Below are 26474 nucleotides of genomic sequence, written 5' to 3' on the forward strand. Positions count from 1 at the left end.
TCCATCAGCAGAGGAAGGGGTAAAGAAGATGTCATACAAATATACGATGGGATATGACTCGGTCACAGGATAGAATGAAACAATGCCACTTTCAGCAACATGGATGGACCAAGAGATTATCATACTAAGCGTAGTAAATTGGACAGAGAAAGACAAATATATATCACTTATAGGTGGTATCTAAAAAGATGATACAAATGAACTTATTTACAAACAGAAAGAGTCACAAAGGTAGAAAACAAACTTATGGTTATCAAAGTGGAAAGGTTGAGGGGAGGGATAAATTAGGAGCTTGGGATTAACATATACACAATAATATATATAAAATAAATAATCAACAAGGACCTATTGTATAGCACAGGGATCTCTACTCGATACTCTGCAATAACCTATATGGGAAAAGAATCTGCAAAAGATGGTTTTACATAAATATATACATATATCTATGTACATATGAAACTGAATCACTTTGCTGTACACCTGACACTAACACAAGATTGTAAATCAACTGTGCCTCAATGTAAAACATAAATTAAGTCAAAATACACCAAGAAGCAACAAATTTAGGAAAAAGCAAGAAAATGCATAATTCAAGATTCAGAAATGGCATTGTGAGGGGAGAGGCAGAGGTGCAGGAACGGGGATGATCTGATTGGAGAGGGCATCCTGGGCATTCCAAGGGGCCTGTAAGACTCTGTTTCCGAATGTGACAAGGGGGTGCAGGGATGGTCATTTTATTTTTAAAACTGTACAATACATTAAATATGCATATTATACACATTATATATATGCACACATATACACACACATATATACATATATATATGAGGTATTTCATGGGAAAGAAGCCCCCACACACATCTTTCTGAACACCACAGGGAACAGATTACAGACCAACAGGGAACGAATTTCTCAATGGATTTTTCCCTAGCTTTTAATCCATTATGCACTTTTATCAGAGTGATATATTGAGGCAGGATTCAGTCAAGCTTGGAAAGAGCTGACATCGAAGGACCTGATGATAAACATGACCTCACACGAGAAGCTATAAAAAGCCATGTAACATAATGAAAGCTCTCCGCTGCCTCCCAGGTGAAAATTCTCCGTTAGCAGAGATTTAACTCCATCTAACAGAGAAGAGCTGAGGGGAAGATCCTATGTGAGCAGGCAAACAGCACAGGCTGGGACTGACTCAACAACACAGGTGGACTTTCAACGGTCAAGGCTGACAGTGACCTCTAAAGCATACTTGAAAAATAAGAGTTCTTCTGCTACACATATATTCACCTTGCTCCAGAAGAACTGACACCTGCTTTCCGCTGCTATTCAAGAAACCGAATTCTTTTGCAAAGCAGTGTAAATGCTTACCTGTGTTTGACCATGTTTTGATCGTGGCAGAAATGACTGAGGAATCTTGCATAGAACAAGTGCATGACAGCGTGCTCTTTCCCTCCAATGTACAAATCCACAGGCATCCAATAATCTGCCAAGGCTGCGCTGAATGGGCTGGGAGGAAGAGAAATGGTCATTTATTTAAAAAAACAAAAACAAAACAAACCCCTACTTTGTTACAACTGCATAAATTAGACAGACATTATAATTTGCATATTCCCTGAAATAAATTATGTGAAAGAAAAACAGTGATTTTTTATTTTAAAATATAATGAGACGCTTACATAAGAGAGGAGAAAAATGTCAGAGCAATATTAATTTATGAAATTTACAAGAACTGTTTTAGAAGCCATTGCTGACATATTTTAACAAATGTGATTTTCACGTAGAATGAGGACAAAAGGAATATATACCAGCAATAAAGGTATTTCTGTACAAGGCATATATTTGACTGTGGTTTTATTTTAATTTTTATTACCATAGACAATAAGATTTTTGAGTTCTTGCCAACAGAGGGCAACATGGCACTGAAAATGGAGACTCTCACGCAGATACTAGACCTTCATTCTAAAACAGGAATCCTGTCTTAAAAGTAGCCTCAAAATGCAGATCGTCAGCAAGAGCCTGTATATGCCTCTCAAAATGCCCTGAGCATACGAAGAGTAATTAAAATAGCCCAACTCTCTCTCACCCAACAGGTATATTTTTGGTCAATGGAGGTCCTAAAAGAAAAGTTTCCTCACTAGAAGCATCATTCTCAATCCTAATGGATGCCAGGGAGGAAAAGGTCACTCCCTCTGTTTCCTGGCTGGGGTTCTTGTCGGGTGCGGGGTTGGTGGGGGGTGGCAGGGAGAAACAGTGCTGGCTGGGGACAGATCTCTTCATCCCCAAGGTAAGGCACTCTCTTGAGGTCATCCAGTGAGGCAAACCTTGGCCTGTGGAGGATCTGCGCCCCATGGTTTCTCGTATTTGTGAATTCTCCTCCCCACACCTCAAGTACGTTTTTCCCCCAGCGTGGACCTTCACTCCAGCTCGGGCTGGAAGCAGGAGCCCGGGGCTCGGCAGGTGGGCCTGGCCAAAGACCATGTGTCTGCATCTTAATACAGCTTGGCTTTCTCTCCTGCAACTACAATGTCAGAATTCTGGCAAAATTCTAAATAATGTTTCTATGTGAAAAATGGCTCCCCGGAGAAATGTGACTGCTCACGCAGGCGACAGAAAAGCAAGGGAAGTCAAGGATGGTGCTTGAAAGTAAGCTTGAAGTAAATAGGAGTGAGACAATGAAAGCAGCCATAGCTGGGATCCATGATCTATCCTGGAAACCACCCAGTGAGACCACAAGGCAGCATGGAAATGCACGGCAGCATTTTATGAGGGAAATGATGTGGTGGGTGGGATTCCAAACCGGGGGCTGTGAAGGTCTCAGGATGTGTCTCACCACTCAGGGGCCCCTCATTAAGCCGGAGTCTCTGTCATCTGTAGGAAGGTTTTCCCTTGAAGCTCTGAGAGGTGGAGAGTCCGATTTCCCCTGCACTGTAAGGCTGCTCTTCCTAAATTATTCTTGCCGTTGTTGAGTCACTAAGTCTTTCCGACTCCTTGCAATCCCATGGATTATAGCATGCCAAGCTTTCCTGTTTTTCACTGTCTCCCGGAGTTTATCCAAGTTCATGTCCATTGAATCGGTGATGCCATCCAACCATCTCATCCTCTGCTGCCCTCTTCTCTTCCTGACCTCAATCTTTCCCAGCATCAGGGTCTTTTCCAATGAGCTGGCTCTTCGCATCAGGTGGCCAAAGTATCAGAGCTTCAGCTCCAGCATCAGTCCTTCCAATGAATATTAAGGGTTGATTTCCTTTAGGATTGACTGGTCTGCTCTCCTTGCTGTCCAAGGGACTTTCAAGAGTCTTCTCCAACACCACAGTTCAAAAGCATCAATTCTTCAGCACTCAGCCTTCTTTCTGGTCCAACTCTCACAACCATACGTGAAATGGAAGGCAATAAAAGCTCCTTCGAAAAGGAAGACCCAGAAGAGGGGCCTCTCTGTGGGTTGGCCAGGGTTGCCTGGTTGGTCCCAGCCGCAGCAATCCCTCTGTGTCCTTTCTGCCTCTGCCAGCTGCTGTTCACTCTGGCTCCTGCTCATTTCTGCACAGCCTCCACATGAATCACGGAATAGCAGGACTGGGGCAGGCAGGAGCGGCCGTCTCCCTGGAAATACATTATCTCCCAACCAGCGAAGAAAACGGGGGCATTTTTATACCTGGCCTACAGGGTTTCAGTATAATGGTTCTCCCGTGGACAAGAGCGAGTTGGCAAGGTCTTTGAAGCACAGTGTCTGTGGTTTCCTGTGGTCTGCACCGGTTTTCTTTTGTTCTCATTTTCTTCTCTACCCATCTACCTATTGCTCTCTTTCCCTTATTTATTTTTGTCAAAGAAGCACATGCACATCGCTGGAAAACACAGTCCTGAAAGGTTTATAATGTAGAACAGTGGTGTCCAGCCCCGTTCCTTCACTACCCTCCCCCCCACCTCCCACCTGTCACTTCGCCACTTTTAAACCTTTCAGATTAACCACTTTTAAACCTTTCAGATGTTTTTTTTCTCTGGAAATTATTTAAAAATATGTTTATATGCTTTGTCCATTTATCAGCTTTGGAAATTATCTAGTGACCGTATGTGCTAAGAGGTCATTGCTCTCAGCTCGCTGACTCTCTACCTTCTACCCTCCCTGTACACTTGCATCATTATTTTCATTTACGTTAATAACTTTACATATTTATGATTGCAGGGCCAATGAGGGTATTACAAAAGCTCTTCCTTTTACTCTTTTTCATTTTTGCTATACCTGGGATTTACTTGGCTCTGAAAAACTAATTTAATAATTGAACACATTCACTACAGGAGTGTGAGTTGACCCATGGGTTCCAGCTCTTTCATCTCTGGACCCACCGGGTGTTGATGGCAGCCTGTGCCCTCCTGGGAGGAGTGGACCAGAGCAGGCATTGCCTCCTGACGTGGGACTCTCGGCGTTTCCCATCCTGCCTGCTCAAGAATTTTCAAGCTCTGCTGGGGTCTGAGGCTCTTCAACCGAATCCTTCTGCCTTCGTCCTTTTCTTTCATCGGCGTCAGACCTATATCCCAGTCCAGGGCTTGCCTACCGACTCCTGCTCCCTCACCTCTTTATTCCCCAGAAGCACCTGCCCCCATAAATCTCTTGCCCATTGAATTCTATCTTGATGTTTGCTTCATGGAAGACCCAGACCAACACATGCTCATGAATTCAGCAGGGCTTTCTGTACCTCTGAGTATTCTGAGGGTCAGTGTATCTGAAGTAATACCAAGCAGAATCCACAAAGGTATCCATCGTATCTGTCTCTCTTGTAGCTGCTCCTTTGCACCTAAGAAGGAAAGAAAGTGCATTGATTGGTTTCTTTTTAAGTATTAATGCATTTTCCACCAGCTTTTCAGAAAACTATAACAATTAGTACAAATTCAAAATGTCACGAGAACAATGCCACATCATGAAAAGAACAATTCACGGTTCGGGCTCTCTTTGTACTGCAGAGTACACAATGCTTTAAAGAAACTTAAAAATGTAAATCTCCGACAGTTAAAAGCCCTATTCTCTACTTCTCTGAGTTGAACATGGTAGAATATCCAACAGGAGCCTCATCTCTTTACGCACTCACTTCTCTTAGGCAGGTCACGGCTGTCTCCAGCCAATGCCTACTCCTCTCAGATGCTCATGGGGCACTTCGATTTATGAATAGAAGTTGAAAACCAAATGTAGTGAGATACTGCGCTGAAAAAGGAACTTGGCTTCTTAACTTTTTTTCTATCTCTATCTCTTGGGTGAGAGGAGCAGATATCCTCAGGGGGTGACCTCAGGAAGATAAGTCACCATGGAGACTCAAAGGCAGAAGTGCGCTGGAGCGACTCGTAACAGTTTGTGAGGATTGACTCTTGAGATCTCTTCCCAACAGTGGGACGAGGGGTCGTCTGAAGTTAGCCCTTGGAGGAAGTACCTGTACCATAGAAATAGGCCAACACTACAAATCAGAAGGCCCCCTCCAGTGATCTATTTAGCACACACTCACCAACACACCACTGTCTAAAGGAAGGCTCCTTACAGATGGTGAAGATAGCCCCACAGTTCAAGACAGTGAACGGAGGAAGATGCGTGGTATATGAAGGGTTGAAAAGAAAAAGCAGTGCTCATTCTAGGGATGTGATACGTGGAGAGGACTGAGGTTCCATAAGGGCCCAACTACCAAACCAATTTTGAAACGTGTCAGTAGAATGATGGCCCAGTGGACTGGAGCCCTACGCCACCACTTCTGGGAAGGCAAGGGACAGTACCCTTAGCCAAGCCTGCCAAGGAAGGTGCTTGGCTCCCTTGAAGACCCCTCAAAGGCATGGATCAGGAGTGGATAGGGGTTGACAGCTATTAGCAGGGACCCTTTGTGGCTGTGAGAAGCCACAGCAGGAGAACACAGCTCAGACTCCAGGCTCTCCCTTCTGAAGCATAGAAGTGGGACCAGCCATGCCTCCCAATGCTGCCTTCTTGGTGGGATGAGTCCTTGGTGGGGGTTGGGGGGTTGTTCTTAGAAAATTTGAGGAGGGGGATGATGCACCCCAAAGAGGAAGTGATGAATCCTTTGCTAATTTAGCACGTAAGGGCTTCAGTCTGTTTTTAATTTTAAAAATAAAAGAAGGCATTTTAAAAAAAATAAAAGAAGGGTTGTCTTTATGTGTTGCATATGTGAAGCAGTTGGTACTGGCTTTCCGAATACTACTGGAGGAAACAGTCACTCCCCACCTCCTGCTTATTAAATGGAGGTGGTTGAGCAGAAAACACAGGAGCCCACACCTGGCAGGGCTCTGGGCTCCCAGGGGCCTCATGCCTCTCAGTCAGGGGGCCTCCCGTGGGAACAGTGGTGGTTCCAGGGGCAGGGGCTTATCGGAGAGAACCCCAAGGGACCCTTAATCCTGTTTCCTACCACCCAGGACTGCTCTAAGAATCTGATATCAAAAGTGCATGTCTAAACGAAAGCCAGGTCTCTCAGAACACATACTATTTTGGGGAAATAATTAGAAGATAAATGTCTCTTCTTCCTCACTGTTAGGGCACGCATACGATTTATAGGAAGAAAATGCAGGACTCAACTAATAAAAGGGGCTGATATCTGACCAAAACTTGCCACGTTGATTTTTTAAATGGTCATGGTGGATTTGAAGATGACCAACACCTTTTATGGCTGACACTAAAAGCTGGATTATACAGAAGAGACTACTTGGTAAGTGGGCGGTATAGACAATGATGATGGTGGCAGTGTTATTACCATTATTAGCTCCAACATTAATAAGACTAAAACTGGGTGGTGAGCACCAGGCCAAATGCTTCCCAGGCTTTATCTCGTTTAATCCCCAGTAACTCTGGGGATGATGAGGTAGACACTACTGATGTTGCCACTTTGCAGATGGGTAACTAGGGTTCAGAGAGGTTGAGAAATCTGTTCAAGGTGTTGGAGCTCAAGGGTAACAAATCTACCTCTGCCGGGCTCTGGTGCCCATGGTTCTTACCACTGGGCTGTCCCGCTTGGCCACATGGGCTCAGCAGCTCTCAGCCCTGCATGCTCATCAGATTCATCAGGGAGCCTTGGCCACGCCCGTGCCTGGGGTCTGCTCTCCAGGAATCAGTAGACAAGGCAGATCTTATCCCCATCACCAAGGCCCTGGGCTGCCACAATGGGTGGGCGGAAAGGCTGCCCATGTCTCCAACAGAGAAGTACTTCGTTCCTGCTTATCAACAAAAAGGGTGTGCTGTCTCTCCCCTACCTGGCCCAGAGCTTGCTACATTCCTGCAAGCCCCATCGCAAACCTCAGAATCGCCTGAGTGAGCGCGTGGGTGAGCTGCTGGCAGCCCAGGGCAGAATGTTGCTGACCCTTCCAGCTACAGACTGCCTCCTAGGAGCCACTGTGCAGGGCTCCATGTGCTCATTCTCATCTTCTGAGACCCCTGCCCGCGGTCATTTTCACTCCTGATAAGGAAATCAATGCTCAGCGAGCTTCTGTGACTCTCCCAACACCACATAGCTAGTGAAGATGCCGGGCCAGGACTTGCAGCCGTGAGTGTTGCCTCGCCAGCCTGAGCCGTGCTCTCACACTACTGTTCTGTCCCTCAGCCGTGTCTGACTCTGCGACCCCGTGGACTGCAGCACATCAGGCTTCCTTGTCCTTCACTACCTCCCAGAGTTTGCTCAAACTCGTGTTCATTGAGTCAATGATGCCATCCAACTAGGTGGTTACCTAATTACTGACCTAGAGGCGGTAGTAAGAGGACTAAGTTATTTCAAAACTTTAAAACAACCCCATCATGACCTACAAGGCAGAGAAAAATGGCTTTTCCATACAAGGATGAAGGGAAATACTACACTTTGGTGTCTGTTATTTACTTTTTAATCAGTTGGAATGGCATCCTAAAAAATCCCATGGGAGGGACTTCCCTAGAGGTCCAGTGATTAAGACTTCGCCTTCCAATGCAATGGGGGGAGGGTTCGCTCCCTAGTCAGGAGCCAAGACCCCGACATGTCTCAGGGCCAAAAAATCAAAAAACCAAAGCAGAAGCTATACTGTAAAAAATTCAATACAGATTTAAAAAATGATCCACATCAAAAGATCTTAAAAAAAAAAAAAAAGGGAGACACGCCAGTGAATTGACAGAAAACATAATCCTACTTCCAAAATGAGAATTAAGGAGATATGACATGTTTCAGAATATTAAAGAATGAGACCCCTGAGTACACTTGTCCTCGCAGCTACTATTCTGCTGCTTGTGATAAATCTCCACTGTTATAGTCACTCTGTGGGAAAAACTGCAAGGCATTTCCTCTTTTCTCTGAGAAGCTCTTTGGAATATATAATGAAGGAAAGTGGTCTTTCCCAAAGCTATGATGAAAATGTGTAGCTTTTCATCAGTTGGATCAGCTGTTTCAGGGAAAGACGTGAATTGATATTGCTGCCTCCACCAGCCCAGAGGAGAGGAGAGGGCACCCATCACAGGGCTGGGCTCCAGATTCCAACCTCCTCTTTCTAAGGTTGCAAAAGACCTATGTTATTCTTTCCAACCAAGCGGAAGTCCGAGAGGAGAGTTAGCAGGAGGGACGGGGGAGTCTGGCACTCCAGCAGGGGCTGTGCCAGGCAGGGTTGCGGCCGAGAGGTGTGGCTCCTTACCTAGGGCAGGAGCAGTTTACCCACTCGGAAGCTGACGCCAGTGGGGAGCCTCCCTTGCCGGTGAAAGAGGTGATGCTGGGCAAGGTCACGGGCAAGTCCTCCAAAGGCACGGGCACGGGCCCGCAGGCCAGACAGTGGACCATGGGGATGGGCGTGCCCCAGTACCGCTGCCTCGAGATCAGCCAGTCCTTCAGTTTATCACTCGTCACGTCACCGCCCACTCTCTCCCTCCGGGCTTTCTGAGTCAGGGCTAGAAATGCATCCTGCCGCTTCATACCTGTGAACTGAGAGGGGAAGGAGAGCGGTCAGAATGAGCTGCCACCCTGAGGCCACCACCCTGGACTGCCACTGTCTGGAAAGAAGCATCTGGGGAGAAGAGAGAGCTCTAAAAGGTAAAGCCAATTTTGGTCACCTGCCTCAAGGAACCAGTTTCCCTGCAGGAGGTCATTTTTCTCAAGCAGAAGATTCCCAAAATAAGGTATTAGCTATTCCGACAACGATACTGTTCAGGGATCAGGTTCAACTTGGAGTCAAAAAGCTTTTAGATCCTGAGAAAGAACATCATTTTGGACTTCCCTGGTGGTCCAGTGGCAAAGGCTCCATGCTCCCAATACAGGGGAACTGGGTTCAGCCTCTGGTCAGGGAATGAGATCCCATGTGTCGCAACTAAGAGTTCACAAGCTACAATTAAGATCCTGTGCGGCCAAAATAAATAAATAGAAGTAAATAATAACAGTAATAAAAGAACATTATTTTGGTTTCATAGATTTAGAAACGAGGCTGCAAGACTGTTAGGTGTGGGGATGAACGCAGTGGTAAATGGTAGGCTGTAACTTGCATTGAAAGGAAAATGCATCATGAAGCTCATGCGAAGACCGTGAGTTTAGAAGTAAATTCTTAGGCCCCACCAACCTCCGCAGAGCCGCTCAGTCTCTCTGTGCCATCTGGAGTCGTTTCAATGACTTTGGAGTAGGACAGGCCCAGGGTTTGGGCCAAGGCGGAGTCCTCTAAGCTGGTGCTGGGAATTCCTGTTCAAGGTGAAGAAACACAAAATGACTTCTTTGCAAATGCCCAAATCACAAAAGGACTGCCAGCACTGACACTCAGCATTAGCTTTTGAAGGGAGACTCTATCTTTTTCAGTCAGAGAAATTATCAAATCACATCACATTCACTGAGAAAAGGGAGGACAGTCTTGGGGAAACTCACCACCCTGACACAATGGTGTTCCATATGGACACTGCTTTCGGTTAAGTCTTATTCCTTTGTTTACTTTCTTTAAAAACAATTACTTGTAATTCTAAAATATACAATTTTGGGTGCTTTTGTCACTTAAACAGTGAATCACAAGCACCTGGGGAAGCCTGGTCTTTGAATTCCTTCAGTGACACAGGACAGTGGGGTGTTCTCGATCAGCAGGGCTGACTCCGCCGGCGTCTCCCAGCCCCCCAGAAACATCCACTCGGGCAGGAAGTGGGAAGCTGGCAACTGTGTTTCTCCATACTGCGCTTTGTTCCCAGAGGCAACAGTACATTCTGAAGAGACATTTAGTCTTCAACCCACATACACCCTTGAGATAGAGCTGAGTGTAAGGAAATCGCTCATTCAGAGGATCAGGGCCTGCTGTTTCAGCTTCAGCTCTTCAGAAAAACAGGCTTTTCAGCTGTCAGTTCTGTAGGCCAGGGTTTCTCCACCTGGGCCCTATTTGACATTTTGAAGTTGGTTGTGGGGCTGTTCTGTGCAGTGTAGGAATTGAAGAGCTTCCCTGGTCTCTACCAACAGAACTGTTACTACAGTTGCCAAACGTCAGTTGATGCCCAAATCACCCCTGGTTGAGAACTCATGTTGTAGAGTCAGCTGTCAAAACTGCTGACATCCTTGTGGACACAGCACGCCACACGGCAACTGAGAGAGAGAAAACTAAGGGTCATACACACGTCAGATCGCCACGGACAAGGAACGTTGCCCTACAAGGGTGATTTAATGTTCGGGGTGTGGGTTCTAAACCTCCTTGGAAAGATAGAAAACGCCACGGTATGACGGAAAGCTCTGTGGTGTTTGTTCCAGCTGAGATTATTGACAAAAAGCATCTAGTGAAGCAAATAAACTGTCAGAGTGGACTTGAAAGACCCTGAAGGGTGAGGACAGATGGCAAGCAATGGAGATTGCTGACAAGTGGTCATGGACGAGGAGGGGGATAGTCATTTACTCCATTCCTGTGGGGTCTGGGGTAACTCAGGGCAATCTTCACATGGAGACGTGATCACAGGTTTACCTGACGGCATAAAGCTCGTGCTGGGCCACCATGCTGCTCACGTGGGGCTCAGCAGAATGCAAACCATTTGTAACATGCTGGTAAGATGGTGAAAACCCTACTTCATCTCGTTGACTTTCGTTTCTGTTATTCTTGGAGGGCAACAGACAATAACTTAGAAAATGTTAACTATGGAAGTACGCAAAATGAAGACAAGGGGAAGAATGACTTTCCACGCACACCCAAGAAGATCAGATCCCTCTTTTTCTTTCCCCTTTTCCTTCAGAACTCTCAATATTGTGCCAGTACTTTGATTCAAAATACCAAATGGGGCGGGGGGGGGGGGGGGCGGGGGTGGGTGGTCGGGGAAAGCCACATCAGCAAGAGGTTCCTTTACTGTTCAACTTGGCTGGCTATATTAATGAGTTTTACTAATTATAAGCTGCATTAAAGTAATAGAAGGAATTATGTCCCTTAAGCAACATATTTTCTAGGTTAAACTGTCAGATAAGAATGACGTGAATGGCTAAATATCTGTTTTCTGGGTTGGTGTTTCTTCAAATCACTTTGTCAAAAAAGGATCTGAGGACCATGAGGAAAAACATGGTTTCGATAAGCAACGCTATTTCTTCTGTGTGCTAGGAGATAGAGAGTGTGGCAGTAACTTTCTCTGCAGCTTCCAGCACACTGGTGAACCTTCTCTGCAGGTTCCTGCACACTGGTGACTGGCTGGAATCTACAGTAGGGAAGTTGTAAAAGAGAGATGCTCGGGGCCCTCGCAGGGCAGGTCTTAGGTTCCATCCCCTGGTTCAACCCCAGACTTCCTGTTAGGTGAGGATAGTTTAGAACACTCAGCAATGAGTAAGGCCACCAACCACGTACAACTTACAGCTCTACCAATGCCTTCGATTCTACTGCTGTTTCACAATCCCTTTCTTGCACGGCTCAAGTTCACCCCCTCCACTAAGTCTTCCCCAAAAAGTTAGCCCACATCAATCACGTGTGCTTTGAACCCCCATCTCAGAAGCTGCTGCTGCTTCTATGAGTTCTGAAATGGGATTCTTATCTAAGTAGTACTGTTCCCCACATTGTACAGGCAAGTCTCACCAACTAGTTCCACTGGCAAAATCTGTGGGCCAGACATTTTTGATTATTCTCAGTAGCAAGTAGCAAGATGCAATATACTCAGTGTGTTTTCAAAATGTAATGCTTTAAATAAGAGACAATGAAATGAAGGGACCCTCATTTTTACAAAGAGGCAAAACAGATCATGGAATATACAGCCAGCTCTTCCAGGCTAGTACTTTGATCTTAAGCCTGCTAGAGACATTCTCCTGATTACATTTTACTAGCTACTTACCTATTTTTGCATCTAGAGAGCCCTCCAAGTCAGCTTTGGCCAAGATGATGACCGGGACTTCCTGCTGGGTGAGCATGTTCACCGCCGTCACAGGCGTCAGGCAATCTGAAAATGAGGGCGAACAATGGTGGAGGCCCATCAGCTGGGGCTCTAACACCCTCTGTGTCTCAGAGGAGACAAGTGAGAAAAAGAAGCTTTAGAACCTCTGTGTTTTGTGCTAATTATTATAGAATTTGTTCTTTGAAGGTATTAACAGATAATTCACACTAGTGGAGAATCAAAAGATTAAACAAATATATGAACATATTCATTCATGCTCCTCACCAAAGAAGAGAAAATGGCACTTTTGCTTTCCAGAAGGTGGAGGAAAGATGTTCCTATCACCTCCCTTATCCTTTTGAAAAGTACCTCATGTATACAGAAGAAAGAGAAAACCAACTATCTATCTACGGTGAAACTAAAAGATATCTGGAATTTTAAACCATAACACTCAAAGATGGAAGTGGATAGGAAAGGAGAGAACGACTGAGCAGAGATCCGATTTTCACATATACAAACACAAAACCGCTCCTTCCCATGACCCATTTCTAAGGAGATACCAGAGGCTATGGTCCAGCAACAAGTGAATGTGAAGTCGCTTAGCCATGTCCGACTCTTTGCGACCCCAGGGACTGTAACTTATTAGGCTCCTCCGACAATGGGATTTTCCAGGCAAATGCTGGAGTGGGCTGCCATTTCCTTCTCCAGGGGATCGTCCTGACCCAAGGATCGAACCTGGGTCTCCTGCATTGCAGGCAGATGCTTTACCATCTGAGCCACCAGGGAAGCCCTGCGAAAGGAAGGGGTAAATCAAGAAAGAGGCAGACACAGAATCCAGGAAACAAACAGGGAATCCAGCAAAGAGAAGAGGGCAGGGGCATCTGCAGAGCAGAGGCAGACAGAACCCCCAGGACGGCAGATGCTGGGAGAAGGACCAGGTGACATGTGAACAGGACAGAAAGCCCTAGGAAGCATCGTCAGGGGAAAAAGGGGACAGGCAGATTATCTGACAGACCGGAATATGTAGAAAACTGGAAAGGAGTTTTAAAGAGCTTCTGGGAGGGCGTGGGAAGACAATCAGAAATTCAAAGAACACAAAACAAATGAAAAAAAAAGAGAGAGAACATCATGAACTTCAGGAAAAACAGAAAGTTATATAAAAAGGAAAATGTAATCAGAGTATATTTGGCTCAGATGACCAATATTTATGTGGTCATAACAAAACACTTAATTTGGAATTATCCAAACAGAAGATAATTGTCCAAACAGACCACAAATCTCTGGTCTACAGCAGAGAAACGGCGCGGGCACAGGCTGCCAGCTGACCCCGTCTCTGTCTTGCCCTCTGATTCAGCAGCAGAGTGTCTGGCTGAACACATGGCTGCATAGCTGATGGCAGCGCTGCTCAGCCCCCCTCTACCAGGTACAGCCAGGGCGTCCGTGCAGAAAAGCATGAGGACACGCTCGCAAAGGGAAGGAGCGGCCCTTCTTCCCCCACCCCTTCTCACCACCATGCAGATGACATGCAGGACCCTCTGGAACACACAGATAAGGGCGACATCCTAGAGGGGCCAGGCGGGACAGGAGAGCGAGCCTCGGCCCGACCACCTCACAAGCAGACTTGTCACACCCACTCTTTGCTTCATGTGTGCAAGAAACACACTTCTTTTCACTCACTGGTTTTCTAGGACTCTGTCAAGCCACCACACTTACATCTTAGGTAACATGTTCCCCAAATCATTAAAAGAGGTGGGGTGAGGAGGCTACAGTCATTGTTGTTGTTAGTACCCTCTGAAATTTCATGTAATATACATATTACATGATGTGTATGTGTACATAATGTGTACTTAGATTTTTTAAAACACAAATTAATTTTTATAAAGAGAGATGGAAAGTGATCTTGAAGTATTACTTTTTACTTGCTACGTTGGGAAAACTTTTAGAAGGGTACCATCAAGGCTTCCCTGGTGGCTCAGTGGTAAAGAATTTGCCTGACAGTATAGGAGACGCAGGTCTGAGAAGGTCCCACACACTGTGGAGCCACTAAGCCCGTGCGCCACAACTGTGGAGCCTGAGCTCTAGGGCCCAGGAGCTGTGAGCACTGAGCCCTCGAGCCGCAGCTACTGGGGTGTGCTCGAGAGTCCATGCTCGGCAACGAGAGAAGCCACCGCAACCGAAAGAAGCCCTCGTAGCAATGAAGACCCAGCACAGCCGAAAGACAGACGAATAAAATAGAATCAGAAGGGCACCGGCACTGTGAAGTCATGCTGGAATTCGTAGGTCATTTGGATAAGACACTCTAAACTGATTTAGCCCTTTCAGAAACCAATACAAGCAACATGTGAAAAGAACCAGAAAACGGTTCATAAACTTTGACAAAAAAAAAAAAAATCACACTCTTGGGGATGTTTTTTTCTTTCTTTTTTCTTTTGGTTGGGGGGGCGGAGCTGTTTTCTAAGGAATTAATTCTACGGAGGCAAAGAACTATCTCCCTAATAGCCCAAACATGAAAAAGGCCAAATATTCAACATGATAGGGAAGATTTAGAATATTATGGTACATTGAGTTGATGGAATATTATGCATGGATTAAAGACAAGCCTGCCTAAAAACTAAGAAATATTTTCTGATATCATATTAAGTCAAAAACGAAAAAACAAAAGACAGGAGCAGTCTCATTTTTACGATGAGTGTGTGTGGGAACATGAATTTAAAAGATGTATGACCACATGCAAAAGAATAAATTAAACTTAATTTAAAAATGGATTAAAGACCTAAATGTAAGATCTAAAACTATAAAAGTCTTAGAAGAAAACACAATCTTTGTGATCTTTGACTAGGCAATGGCATCTTAGATATGCCACCGAAAGCAAAAACAATAGAAGAAACAAGTATTAATAGATAAATGGGACTTCACCAAAATTTAAAACTTCCAAGCTTCAAAGGACACCATCAAGAAAGTGAAAAGAACAGTCACAGAACTAGAGAACATTTATGTAATCATATACCTGATAAGAAACTTGTATCTAGTATAAAGAACTATCAAAATTAAAGAATAAAAAGACAACTCAATTAAAAATTGAGCAGACGCTCTGAATAGATATTCCTCTACAGAAGATATGTAAATGGCCAATAAGCCATTTCGAAGCCACAGTGAGATAATGCTTCACACCCATCAGCATGACCATAACAAAAAAGACAGTGACAAGTGCTGGCAAAAATGTGGAGAAACTGGATCCCTTCACACTGCTTCTGGGGATGTAAAATAGAGCACCTGCCTTGAGAAAGTCTGACGGTTCCTCAACCAGTTAAATACAGAGTTACTATTAACATGAGACCCAACAACTCAATTCTTAGATACGTACATGAAGAAATCAAAGTGTATATCCGCACAAGAATCTGTACCAAAGGTATGTAGCAGCTAGCTAGACAGTGGAGACCAAAATGTCTATCAGCTGATGAATGATAAATAAAATGTGGAATATATAATGAAGTATTATTCTGAAATAAAAAGCAATGAAGTACCAACACGTGCTACAACACTGGATGACCTTGAAAACATTACACCAAGTGAAAGACGCCAGTCACGAAAGAGCAAGTACCATGTGAGTCCATTTACACGAAATGTCCAGAACAGGCAAATCTATGGAGAAAGAAAGTAGATTAGTGCATTCCTGGGGCTGGGGAAATAGGAGGTATTGAGCATGATTGCTAGAGGGTATGGGATTTCTTTGGGTTGGGGGGGTGGTGGTGACAAAAATGTCCTAAAATTGACAGCGGTGATGGTTGTACAACTCTGCGGGTATACAAAAAAACCATTAAACTGTACACTTCAAATAGATGAATTTTATGGTATGTGAAATATATATCAATAAAGTCATTATCAGAAAAATGTGAAAAAAAGTAAAGTATGGATTAAAGGGTTGGACTTTTTTCATTTTCCGACATAAAAGTCTATTGCGACTGTTTCTCAATTAGGAAAAGAGTTAATTTTTGAATTTACATATGAGCAGATTTGTAATGAATGCCCTACAGCAATGTGCCTGCTGTACCCAGTCACAACCTATTTCTCAGAAAGAACGAAAGTTAAGATTTGAAGTTCTTGGTCAGGATTGGCGTTCTCCACATTTCTCATGAGCCATGTGCCGGCAACGGAAGGCAGGAAGCCAGGGCGAAATCCCAAATAACTGAAGCAGTTCATACAGGGGTTAAATCACAGCTAAACGCCTTAGAAAACACAAAGGATTACTAACTTAACAGCCAGTAATTACAAAGGAAACATTCTAGGCAAGAAGCTGCCCTCTCTCTCAGGAACCCCACTGCAAACAAGGCAGGTCTTTCATGCCCCTTGGAAAAACAGACCAGAGACTTTTGTTTGGTGCTTAGCAGAACGGTGCTGCCTGCAACTAGGTCCCCGGATCTCTGGAAACAGGGCCCCGTGGTCAAGTAAGTGTGAGCAGAGTCGCCGGACGTTCCCCTGCAGACAGTCACAATCAGTCAGCACAGAGAAGACGCTGACAAGTCTGGAAGCAAAGAAACCTATTTACTTCTGCTTTATGCCAGGTTACCTGAGCTCAGAAGCTTTCCTCCGCACAGCATCTATTAACACCTGCTGAACTGAAAGGATGCTAGCAGGGACAGTTATGTTGAAGAACAAACTGGTACCCACAGGATTCTGTTCCTTGCCCTTTGTTCCACCCTCACGCTGATTCTGTGGAGACAGGGCAAGGCAATAGGGAGCCATAAATTATTTGATGTTTGGGGGCCTCTCTCTAATGTGTCAACGACAGGGTTCCTAAGCCACTTATTACCGAGACCTCATTTACCCTTTTGGCAAAAAAGGCATTGTGTAGATCATCGGTGACTCAGAGCTGAAGTGCATGGTTCCAAAGCCCCAGGGTTTGCATATTTTAATATCAGGAGTGTAAGAGAAAGACTCCAGGAAGAAACAGAACAGCGCCTAGAACTCTGACAATATTTCCCCTATTGATGCTTTCTACGGTTTCTAGTTCCTATCAAGCCACAGCTTACGTAACACGATTTAAGTCAGACGTAGTCAACTGAGAAGAGGAGATAACGTCAGTGATTATGGAAATACACTCGATTTCAAGATCTATACGGAGAGGGGCGTTACTTTCTGCTCTCTTAAAGGAATCTGTGCCAATTACAGGATGTTGAGCAAAAACAGTACATTTAGTCAAAAACATGAGCAACACAGTCGGCCAGGCCAAGAGTCAGGGAGATGTCCGAGGAGTCTTCTAAATAAATAATTCTGAGAGCTGTCCTCGCCCCTCCATCCTGATGGCCGCTGTTTCAGGGTCCTCACCACCTCTCACCTCCCTACCAGGGAAGCCCGCTCTCCTGCCTCCACTCTAACACTCAAGCACCACCCTGTCCATACTCCTCCTCCTCAGAGCCCCTCAGGGCTCCTTCTGTACCCACCAGGCCCCCACACCACCTTGCCTGACAGCCCCATCACCTGCGCTGCTGAGAAAACTCAGCTTCCTTCAGTCACAGGATGGATCTGGGATCGGAACCTTGGTCATCTTGTGCCAAGTCAGGAGCCCACATGCAGACACCAACTCAGCAACCGTAGGAACTCGAGTGGGATAATTTAAGCTCGTGCAAGTGACAAATTCTATCACAACTGGGTGCTACCATGACTTGAAGTGGTCACTGCTTTAATATTTATTTATCCTGAAAACCAGATATTTGAGGGAAAACCAAGGCACCTGTCTGAACGGAGCCAGTTGGCAATGGTAAATGACACTAGAGATAAGATGCTCAGGTTTAAAATGTGGCCTTAGAGGCCAAAGGAGGCATGAATCCATATCTGTGCAGCAGTTTCAATTCACCTTCGGGAAAACCGCGTTACACTCGAGCACTGTACTGGCCGTAAACGACTGAGGCCACAGGTCAATATCCAGAGACCTGACGTGCAAATTAATCTAGAGACTTCGAATAAATTGGCATCTGCAAAAAGAATATTTCCACTATGAAAATTAGAATCGGAAAATTTAGAACCAAGAGGAGCATTCCGTTTGGATTTATTTCAGAAATTACTAAAGAGGGGAGAACCAAGCAAATAAGCCATTCAGCGCCAAAAGGAAACCAACCAGGCCAAGTCAGATGTGCTGATGCCAACATGACCGTGAAAACTGGCCCATGCTAAAATAGCCTCTTAATTTCTTACATGTGAAAATGTTTTGGGTTCATATCGTACCTTTCATGGCAGGAACTCTATCTTTTATAACTTATTAGCTAGTTAATCCCCTACTGCTATTACTTCATTTTAATTTATGTCCCCAACTTAAGCATGGAGGGGGAATCGAAGGTCAGATTCACATTTTTTAGTTTTTCAGTTTTAGATATTATTCCACTGCCATAGCTCTCAAGAAATCTCAAAATGTTCATGAGAGTAAAAATGATGAGTTTTCCCTTTAAACCACTGAAAAGAATCCAATTTTCCATTTGAATAAATGAAAAATAAAACTGAGAGAGAGCTATACTGGACTTCAGAAGCACACACTGAAATCTTTAAAGAGTCTTTTCTTTATTTCAATATACAACAAAAGAGATGAAACCAAGTGATATGTGTCCTGGGCGAGCGAATTACGTATGCATCTGGGTCTCCTTTGCTGCAGCCTCCCAGAAGGCAAGACTGTGAGTGGCCACCTACCCATCCCTGAGTGCTCAGCACACAGCCAGCTCTCAGTAAGTATTAACTGATCTGAGCAATTATAAATCTTAAGCAGAGAGAAGCTGGGGCAACACTGTTTATCTTTCCAATCTGATCAGGGAGTCTTTCCTCCTGGCTATTTCATGCATTCCAATTATTTTTAAAAAAAACACAAAACTATACTACCATTCAAAAATTTTTATTAATCTACTAACTTAAACAGACCTGCAATAATTCAGACTATGTGCCTTGGGTTGAAGTTTATATAGTCTATGAAAAGTGAAGTGGGCTGAGATTTTTACAGAAATATTTACATTTCTCCTGAGACCTACTTCTAATTTACAGGGGACTTCCTTTCGCCTGCCCAGGATCCATACCCTTTCCTGTGGTGAGAGCCTGAGTTTTACAGAGCCATCCCTTCCTCACGGATGACAGTCCTGGGGGCCTAGCAAGGAATAAGGTACCTGGCCTTCCTTCGGCCAACACAGAGGCCAGGGGTCCCCAGCTGTACCGATCGGACACACTTCTCTGCAGGACAGATCTCACAGCAAGTGCCCCAAGTGTTGATGGCAAGGTGAGAGCAGATTCCCTCAGTCAGTGGTATTAAGACATTATTCATTCTTCCTGCCCCAACTCCCGTGGCTGCCTGTGCCAAGTCTTCCTCCAGGCTGGTTCTTCCCCACAGTTTTCCAGTATGTTCCCCTTTCCTCTGGGTGAGCCAGGGATGGACTCTGTGGCTCGCAGCCCTGGACTTTAGACTAATGCACAGGCGCTTCTCACCCTCACTGACCAACACTTGCTATGCCAATTTGAGGTCAGCCTGATTCTCATTAAAGACCAGGACCCTGCTGGTCTGCTCAGATCACTCTGTGAATTCTTAAGAGACACTAAAATTAAGTTATTGAAAATGTTTCCTCTGTTTCTCACTGGCTTCCTTCCTGTCCCTGTCAGTATAGTTTTATTTGATGATGAGACTACAAATTAAGCACAAGATTCTATTCTTATCAGAAAAGAGCTTTGAATCTAGATTATATTTAAAGGGAAAGAGTTGAACTTCCAAACAAAAACTTAAAGAAGCGGAGAAACTCCTGACTCAACGTAACTTATTTTCAAGTCTCTTTCTGATCCTCACGTTTTAAAATCGACACATAAAGTCATGCCAAGGAGAGGAACAGATCACACAGGATGACGTTTGTGAAAGGACCGTGAACTCTGTGAAATGTAACGCCCCCGTCTTAACCTTAACTTGCCGACTCACCTCGGCCAGGGACGAGGGCCTTCCGAAAGGTTTCCTTCAAAGGGCTGTGCCCGTGCAAGAGCCTGTGGCTGGGAGAGATGGCCACGTGGGAGGCGCCATAAACGGCCTCGGGGGTGGCTGTGTAGGCGCTCAGCTTTTCTCCTGTGACTTGCCCATCAACCTGACAAGAGGCAGAGTCGTTTCATTCCTCAGTCCCCACTCTGGGCTGCCGTGCTCCCCAGCCCACATCCCCTGTTCCCACCCCTCCTCAATCCCAGGCAGGGGGGACAGCAGCGGCAGGCACGTGGGGGCCTGAGATGGTCCCAGGCAGGGGCAGACAGCGGGAGAGAGAAGAGGGCCACAGTTCCTCTTTCAGGAGGGCTCCCCAGGGCCTAACGCCAGGCCCACCTGGGGGTCCCCATCGAAGGACGTCAGAGCATGCCCAGAAAGAGGCTTTCCCCAGTTCCTGGCTCCTCTGTCCATGAATCAATAATAACTGTCAGTTATTTGTCTTGGGAAAGGTGCTATACTTTCCTCCAGGATTTATGTGATGAATACAGGCACCTACTTTTCTAAAAAGAGGTCTAAAGAGGCAGAAGGGGGTTTGTGAGCATTAACTGCGGCAGATGCTCCTGCTCAGTCACCTTTAACGTGAAGTCCAGATGGCAGCCCACACAGTCCCCAATCCAGTGGGCCTGCATGCCTTTTATCCCGTACCATTCCGGAAGGTCTGCCAGCGCGTCCTGCATGGCCTGTAGGAATGAAAGGAGATGGAGAAGTAGAAACTACAGACTGCTTGAGACAAAGCAAATGACTGGGGGCTCACTAAGGCGGGAGAACTGGGGACACTGAGGCTCAGGAATTCAGCCTTTTCTCCTTCACTGGCCAATCAGAGGGGCCCAGCAAAGGTTACACAGATGGGCCCATCACGACTCCACTCCACGAAATGGGCTTCACCCACTTCGCTGTTCTCAGTGAGCCAAGGTTTCAGAGAAAGAAGAAAGTTAACAAGAAGAGGATGAGATGGTTGGATGGCATCACCGACTCAATGGACATGAAACTGAGCAAACTCTGGGAGATAGTAAAGGACAGCGAAGCCTGGTGTGTTGCAGTCCAGGGGTAGCAAAGAGTCAAACACCATTTAACAACTAAACAACAACACGCCTATCTTTGACGGATGTGGTTGGGGCATTCTCCTCCCCAGTCTAGAACCTAAACAAAAGAAGCACGTGTTTATGAATTTTTAGACTCTAAGATAAGCCATGGCTGTTCTCTAGCTCAGCTATAGAATATATAGAGCATTATAAGTTTATTGTAAAAATAAAAATTAGCGTAACAGAAATCATCACATTGATGTGTGTAACATTTGCTATTAGAGGCGCACATTTTATTTTCATTGATATTTGTCTAATTTTAATCCGTGTGTGTGCGCACGCACACTAAGTCACTCAGTCGTGTCTGGTTCTTTGCGACCTCCTGAAATGTAGCGTGCCAGGCTCCTCTGTCCATGGGGATTCTCCAGGCAAGAATACTGGAGTGGATTGCCATGCCTTCATCCCGGGGTTTTTCCCAATCCAGGGATGGAGCCCGCATCTCTTGCACTGGCAGGCGGGGTTCTTTGCCACTAGCGCCACCTACAGGAAAAGATGAGCCTGGACTAAAACCCAGACTGGCTGTTCAGTCTCTAAGTCGTGTCGCGTTCTTTGCCACCCCATGCATCACGCCAGGCTTCCCTGTCCTTCATTATCTCCCAGAGTTTGCTCAAACTCATGTCCATTGAGTTGATGATGTCATCCAACCATCTCATCCTCTGTCATCTCCTTCTCCTGCCTTCAACCTTTCCCAGCATCTGAGTCTTTTCAGTGAGTCAGCTCTTCCATCAGGTGGCCAAAGTACGGAAGCTTCAGCTTCAGCATCAGTTCTTCCAAAGAATATTCAGTTGCTTTCCTTTAGGAATGACTGGTTGGATCGCCTTGCTGTCCAAGGGACTCTCAAGACTCTTCTTCATCACCACGGTTTGAAAGCATCAGTTCTTCAGTGTTCAGCCTTCTTCATGGTCGAACTCTCTCTCACATCTGTATATGACTACTGGAAAAACCATAGCTTTGACTAGATGGACCTTTGTGAGCAAAGTGATGTCTCTGCTTTTTAATATGCTGTCTAGGTTTGTCACAGCTTTTCTTCCAAGGAGCAAGTGTCTTTTAATTTCATGGCTGCAGTCACCATCTGCAGTGATTTTGGAATCCCCAGAAAATAAAGTCTGTCATTGCTTCCATTTTTTCCCCATCTATTTGCCATGATGTGATGGAACCAGATGCCATGATCTTCACTTTTTGAATGTTGAGTTTTAAGCCAGATTTTTCATTCTCCTCTTTCACCTTCATGAAGAGGCTCTTTAGTTCCTCTTCACTTTCTGCCATTAGGGTGGTGTCATATGCATATCTGAGGTTATTGATATTTCTCCGGTAATCTTGATTCCATCTTGTGGTTAATCCAAACTGGCATTTTGCATGATGTATTTTACATGTAAGTTAAATAAGCAGGATGACAATATACAGCCTTGACGTACTCCTTTCCCAATCTGGAACCAGTCCATTGTTCTATGTTCAGTTCTAACTGTTGCTTCTTGACCTGCACACAGGTCTCTCAGGAGGCAGGTAAGGTAGTCTAGTAGTCCCATCTCTTGAAGAATTCCTCAGTTTGTTGTGATCCTCCCAGACTTACTAACTGCATTCTTTCACCTACAGTGCAGAGACTCTTACTCAATCATGTGATAAACAACACAGAGCATCTCCTGAATTTGTTATCTATCTATCCATCCATTCTCATTTATTTGGGAGAGTCTGCAAGCTTCAGGACTCAGAAATTTATTTTGAGACATAAACTGTGTATTATGGACACCTGCAGGCTGAATTAGTTTATTCCCCAGAATGTATTAATTCCTCACCCCTAAAGGACCTCATCCAGGCAATGGAGGCTTCAGTTCAGTTCAGTTCAGTTGCTCAGTCGTGTCCAACTCTTTGTGACCCCATGGACCATAGCACGCCAGGCCTCCCTGTCCATCACCAACTCCCGGAGTTTGGGCATACACAAAAGCAGGATTGCCAGAGTCCCTAACATCAATTTTATTTTCTATTGCTTCTTCAGTGAGAAATTTTAATACTGTTTCAACAGTGAACTGTATGTAGAAATAGTATTTTCTTCTCTATTGTTGAGTACTCATAAAACACAACTAAACTTCGTGCTTAGCCAGAGGCTAAGATAATATGTTAACAGAATGAACGGAAGGTGGTAATAACTAGGATTTGTGAGAAGATTCTGGGTAATACTTTCTAGCAAAACACATAATAACCTGTATTCTATCATCTCAATCTTCTGGACTCGGTCGAAGAGTACCCCTAGCTTGCCGCAAGTAGGGAAAGCCTGTGTGCAGCCACAAAGACCCACCGCAGTCAACAAATAAAATTATAAATCATTTTAAAAAAATCACCCATAGTGAAGGCTGTAAGGCAGTATAAGATCGTGACTCACTGAAGAAACATTAAATTATATACATCTGTAATTTGTATGTACTGAGTTACATACAAATTCCTTAGAAACTGTCACATACATGAAGGTGCGTTTGAACACATTTAGCTAAGGAGAACACTTACTGATTAAAAGAGCCTATTCCCACACTCTTTCAGGTAAACTATAGTTTCTCCATATTTTCCCTTCCTGGCTGACATAAGCGGAACGTGAATTTGCAGAACTACATATGCCTGAACAGTTTAAGAAAGCTACAAAAAAAAATATTAGAAACACAGTTTCTGTTACTGACACCACAGACTTGAAAACCTGAACAACTAATTTTTGCATAACCCAGAGGTTAATGGGATTTCTGGGATCTGATCTTTGATATATCATTCTAAAGATGCATGAGGGATAAAAATGAGTCAGTTGGTAAGAACTGCAATGTAAACTTCATCTAAAATAAGGCTTTCCTAGAAATTCTTTCAAAAGAAATCAGCTGCCATGGAAATTAGAGGATGGTATGCGGTATCTCAATTATGAGTGAATCATGTACCAAAGATTCCGTGTTCCCATCCACTTTCACTAGAATATGGCCATTGAGCTCCTTTATAGAAGACGTTGTGTTTGGTGGAATAAGAAGGGCCAGGTGGGACTTTCCTGGTGGTCCAGTGGTTAAGATTCATGCTCCCAATACAGGCGGCCGTGGTTCGATCCCCGGATGGGGAACTGCTAAGATCCAGCATCCCACATCCTGCACAGTGCAGGCAAAAAACAAAAATGAAAAAGGTGCCAGGAAGTCCAGGGGGCACAGGGACGTGTGGAAATGCGCCAGGATCAGTATTCAATCAGCAAAACCCAGGAAACTATGGGCCAAACAGCCCAGTCCTTCACCGATAAACTGTAAGAAAGAGAAAGGGATAAAGAGGGAAACCTACAGATTAAAACACTCAGCACACATTATCAACTTTAAAAGACGAGGGTAGGAATAAACTGTATTATCCAGGGAGGCACATTTAGGTGATAAGCTATAGAGAAAGGTAAGGATGTGACTATTCTCAAAGTCAGGATAGTGCCGACTGTGGGGGTCTGGGGGGCTGTTACATTGAGATGAGGCATGTAGAGGGCTTGCAGAGTGCTGGCGAGATCCACTATCTTGACCTACAAGGGCAGCTGCTTTAAACTAATTCAGTAAACTACATATTTGTTTTATATGGTTATCTGTGTTTCATTTTATAATAAAAATGTAAAAGTAAAACAAAGACTTTCTCCTAAGGTTGGTATTACACAGGTCGCACCTCTTCTCTCATGCTGCTCCCAGAAAGTGCGGCACAGGGAAACATCGGCCTGCGAGCTCAGTAATGCAAGGACAAACTCTGGTTTTTCTATAAACCCCACAAGGGGCCTGGCCTAGAGCCTGGGACTGTGAACTTGAACTGGGCAAATGCTCATTAAATTCCCATTTAATTCCCTCCACTCCAGGGGGAGATTCAGAGAGCAGGACTATGTTCTAGAACCAGATCCCCAGGCCTCTAGGGAGGGATGTAGTAACCTTAGTAGATCGCTTCCTATGCAGCAGGCACTTTGACGTATGGGAGCTCATTTAAATCTTCACCATGGTCAAGGAGTGTTATCAAGGAGTATTATCTCCACCTCACAGATGAGAAAACAAGCCTGAGGAATTTCCTCTAAGTCAGCCCACAAGTACCGGGCAGAACTGTGGCAGCGCATCAGCAGCGACGTGCAGCTGACCCCAAGTCCACACACTTTCCTGCAGCTCAGCCTGCAGGGACTGCTCTCTAGCAGAGATCCTTAAATCCAGCTTTCCCGCCTGTGCATTTCAGATAGTTTCGACTTATCATTCTCTAAGTTAAAAGAGGCACTTCTTGGAGATCTGCCTGCTTCTATTAGCCTATTTATATTTGTATCTTTTTCCTGGAAAATAGGGCTGGGGTTGTGATCAAAGCTCCCTTTCTTAAGATGAGGACCCAGAGGCTCCCAGAGGTCTAACAATCTGCACAACATCACTGAGCTCCCTTGAGTGAGGCCAAAAACTCATTCCTTAAGCCTCATTTAACTACGACTCACCTTCCTCAGAAACTTGCTCCCCAACTGCACGATGAACTTGTATTGTTTAAGCTGCCGAGCATCTGAAGTCTCTCCTTTCTGGGGAGGGTAGGGAGGGGAATCACAAGATGGGTGAGTGGCAGGGCCCCATCACCAACCAACTATGGAAACTAGAAAGGGGGTGTTCTTCCCACCCTACTCTTCTCCCCTGTGGAAGTTAAACAAACAGTGTAACCCATCATGGGCTCAGCACAGTCAGAACACTGAGGGGGGACCCAGAGGCACAGGGTCAACTGGTTTAAATGCCACACCACAACTGAGAGGCAGCGCAGACTTAAGACAGACCATTCCTGGGACAAGATCTCAGCTGTGCTCTCGTTCTCGCTGACTCCTGCCCAGGCCTGTGTCTCCAGCTTCCCATCCAGCTATGAGGAACCTGATCCTCTTCTGATCAATTCTCTTTTGGCTTCAGTTAACCAGAGTAACTTCAGGTTGCTTCAACCAAGTTTCCTAACTGATAATGGACTTTAAACGTTTCAACCTCTTTTTCAAAAGAAGTATTTATTTGTTTGGCTGTGCTGGGTCTCAGCTGTGGCACACGGCATCTTCAAGTCCTTCTTGCAGTATGCAGGATTTTAATAGTGGCAAGTGGGATCTAGCTCTCTGACCAGGGATCGAACCTGGGACCCCTGCCCTGGAAGCACGGAG

The 26474-nt window shown here is 45.0% G+C and overlaps 1 protein-coding gene across 1 annotated transcript in view; it reads right to left on the reverse strand.

The window, feature by feature from the left end:
- LARS2 (leucyl-tRNA synthetase 2, mitochondrial) overlaps positions 1 to 26474 on the reverse strand; it is a 145693-nt gene that overhangs the window by 37868 nt on the left and 81351 nt on the right. The window contains exons 8-14 of the mRNA XM_069560888.1: positions 20834 to 20941; positions 20211 to 20370; positions 12236 to 12340; positions 9535 to 9650; positions 8623 to 8906; positions 4689 to 4787; positions 1369 to 1506 (exon numbers count right to left, since the gene is read on the reverse strand). Coding sequence (XP_069416989.1) covers positions 1369 to 1506; positions 4689 to 4787; positions 8623 to 8906; positions 9535 to 9650; positions 12236 to 12340; positions 20211 to 20370; positions 20834 to 20941 — 1010 coding nt within the window. The remainder of the gene's footprint in view (positions 1 to 1368; positions 1507 to 4688; positions 4788 to 8622; positions 8907 to 9534; positions 9651 to 12235; positions 12341 to 20210; positions 20371 to 20833; positions 20942 to 26474) is intronic.

Source organism: Ovis canadensis, chromosome 19 (genome assembly GCF_042477335.2).
Source record: "Ovis canadensis isolate MfBH-ARS-UI-01 breed Bighorn chromosome 19, ARS-UI_OviCan_v2, whole genome shotgun sequence".
NCBI lineage: Eukaryota > Metazoa > Chordata > Mammalia > Artiodactyla > Bovidae > Ovis > Ovis canadensis.